At 36.9% G+C, this 2,513-nt stretch overlaps 1 protein-coding gene and 1 long non-coding RNA gene across 2 annotated transcripts; both read left to right on the top strand.

Annotated features, from left to right (window-relative positions):
• Nucleotides 1–323: 323 nt before the first annotated feature.
• On the top strand, nucleotides 324–1,029 carry LOC307156847. The gene is made up of 3 exons (XR_013820824.1): nucleotides 324–671; nucleotides 778–848; nucleotides 948–1,029. It is a non-coding gene; the product is annotated as an uncharacterized lncRNA (long non-coding RNA).
• A 19-nt stretch (nucleotides 1,030–1,048) lies between these two features.
• Nucleotides 1,049–1,837, top strand: LOC307156848 (uncharacterized protein). The gene is made up of 5 exons (XM_079868527.1): nucleotides 1,049–1,124; nucleotides 1,188–1,240; nucleotides 1,320–1,385; nucleotides 1,468–1,518; nucleotides 1,601–1,837. The coding sequence occupies exons 2-5, from the start codon at nucleotides 1,190–1,192 to the stop codon at nucleotides 1,781–1,783; spliced, it is 351 nt and encodes a 116-aa protein (XP_079724653.1). The 5' UTR covers nucleotides 1,049–1,124; nucleotides 1,188–1,189; the 3' UTR covers nucleotides 1,784–1,837.
• Nucleotides 1,838–2,513: the final 676 nt, after the last annotated feature.

The following is a 2,513-nucleotide window of genomic DNA, read 5'->3' on the forward strand; positions in this document are numbered from 1 at the left end:
GATGTATCCATAATGTCAGTGTGATGTCAATGCTCCGTTTATTAATTTACTCAAAAAAATAAATATAGTTCAGTTAGAAAAGAGTAATTTAAAAAAGATAATAAAGATTTCTTATATTCAAAGTTGAAATAATAAAATAAATAATACATTTCAAGAAACCACATATTCATATAATAAATACATTTTAACATAGCCATACTGTCACGTTGTCATTAACTTTCTGTTGTGTCATCATGGACTTTCAGTTTGTTTTTCATCATCATCACTGTTTTCACCTGGGGGTTGTTTCATAAAAGAAGCTTAGAAAAGCAGGGATTAAGCTCCAAAACCCGACTTGAATTAACCTAACAAATCAGTTGGGGCTTAAGGCGGTTTCATAAAAGGTAATTCAAGTTCACGCAATCTCACTAATTTGAACCAGGTTTATCTAGTCTAGATAATTGCGCGTGCACGCTATTCTTAAGAAGCCCTGATGGTGGAGCATAGATTCATCAATTTAACATGGCAACTAAAGGGAAAGAGAGAGCAGCGATGTTCACGGCAACTGAGCAGCAATTACTTCTCGAATCTTACGAAGAATTTAAACACATGATTACAAAAAAAGGAAATACGGCAGCAATTAATAAAACGAGAGAAAAAGGCTGGCAGGAAATTGCTGATCGTCTCAATGCGTAAGTAGCAATTAATGTAGGCCTACATTACTATATTTTATTAAAGTTAAATTAAATGTTTGTCACAATACATTGGTGTGTGTGTGTGTGTGTGTAACTTTTACAGCAGCAAATTAAGTGAAGAAAAAAGAACATGGCAGCAGGTGAAAATAAAATATAAAAATATTGTTCAGAATGGTAAGTAGTATTAATTATAAAGTATAAATCTATGTAAGTACTTAAGCATAGCCAGCTTGATGTACAACTGTTCAGTCTCATGATGTTTAATAATTGCAGCTGCCAAAAAGAAGAGTGAGGTTGCTGGCACTGGGGGAGGGCCACCAACAGCCAACTTTACTCCTGCAGAGGAGCTGGCATTAGACCTGAATACAGGGAGGCCTGTCATTGAGGGAATAGAGGGGGGAACAGCATCTGGATCCATTCCATCTAGTATAAGAGATCATTACTTAAAAGGTATTTTGTTTATTTTATTTATTTTTATTCTTCCATTCCTAACTAAATATTTTTGTTTTATAGTGATGCCAAATTCTGTGTGCTTTCTGGATCCACCAGACATCATGCTGAACCCTGTGAGTATGACAGTATGAGTTTAAAGCACTGATTTGTCAAGTGGTGATTTATTAAACCAAGTTTAATTAATGGTTTTAGGTTGAAGGCCCATCTACAGTTGAGGAGGATGAGGAAACTGTGTCAGTGTGTTCAAGGAGGCCTGAGGTAGGCACAGATTTGCACATTATATATTTAATAGCCTACCTGTGAGGTGCTAAATTGTGTGTATTTCCATTATTGGCAACAGGATGCTGACACCCTTCTAGAGCCCTCTCAGTCTGGGACGACATGTGACCAAGTGAGTATTAAGAAATTACAAAAAAGTGCCAAGAGCACTAGATCAAATTGAAAAAAATAAAATAAATTTCTGTTCCTACAAGACCCAGAACATAAAGGGAGTCTACAAAAGGTATCTCCTGAAACAAATGGAGGCCATAGATACTGACATCCAATATAAAAAACTCAAGATGAGAAAGTTGGAGCTGGAAATCCAACAGCTTGAGAAAAATGCAAGTAGAACTGCCATATTTAAAACAATGACACATGACCTTTTTGTTTTTTGACCACATTTAATTGTATGTTTTCACCCCCAACAGGCAGCTTCAACCTAAATAAAATAAAAAAAAAATTAAAATATGACTTGTGTGTCTGGTAAATTAAGGGGAAAGTGAAAACCTTTAACATGGTTTGGACAGTATTAACTAAAATAATTATTGGCATAACTGTCTCTTATAACCCTGCCTATTTCATTGTCATCAAAAATGCCTTCAATGTCCCAGTCTTGCTCTACAACCATCCTTGGTTGCCTCTCTCTCCTCAGGCAGGCAATGTTATGTAGCACAACACATGCAACTACAATGTCACATGCCCTTTGTGGAATCACTCTGAGGTAATTCAGGCACTGGAACCTTGACTTGATGAGCCCAAATGCCATCTCTATACGAGCTCTTGTGCGTGCATGGGCAATATTGTAGTTGTGCTGTGCCTCAGTCTGCGTCTCCTGATAGGGAGTCAAGAGATAAGGCAGGCATGCATATCCCTTGTCTCCCAGCAAAACTCCTGAGAATTGACCTGAATAAAAAAAAAAAATTTGGTGAAGGTTTTTTTAAAGCTGTAGTTTTTGCTATATGTTAAGTGACTAACATACCTTGTGCCAGTTGGTGGGAAAGAGAAGAGGCCTGAAAGATTCTGGAATCATGCACTGAGCCAGGCCATTTTGCCTCTACATTTGTGATGATGCAGTCTGCATCACAAATCATCTAAATAATTAAAAATGTAGGTCACTACACTGGA

Source organism: Squalius cephalus (assembly GCF_949319135.1).
Source record: "Squalius cephalus genome assembly, chromosome: 4".
NCBI lineage: Eukaryota > Metazoa > Chordata > Actinopteri > Cypriniformes > Leuciscidae > Squalius > Squalius cephalus.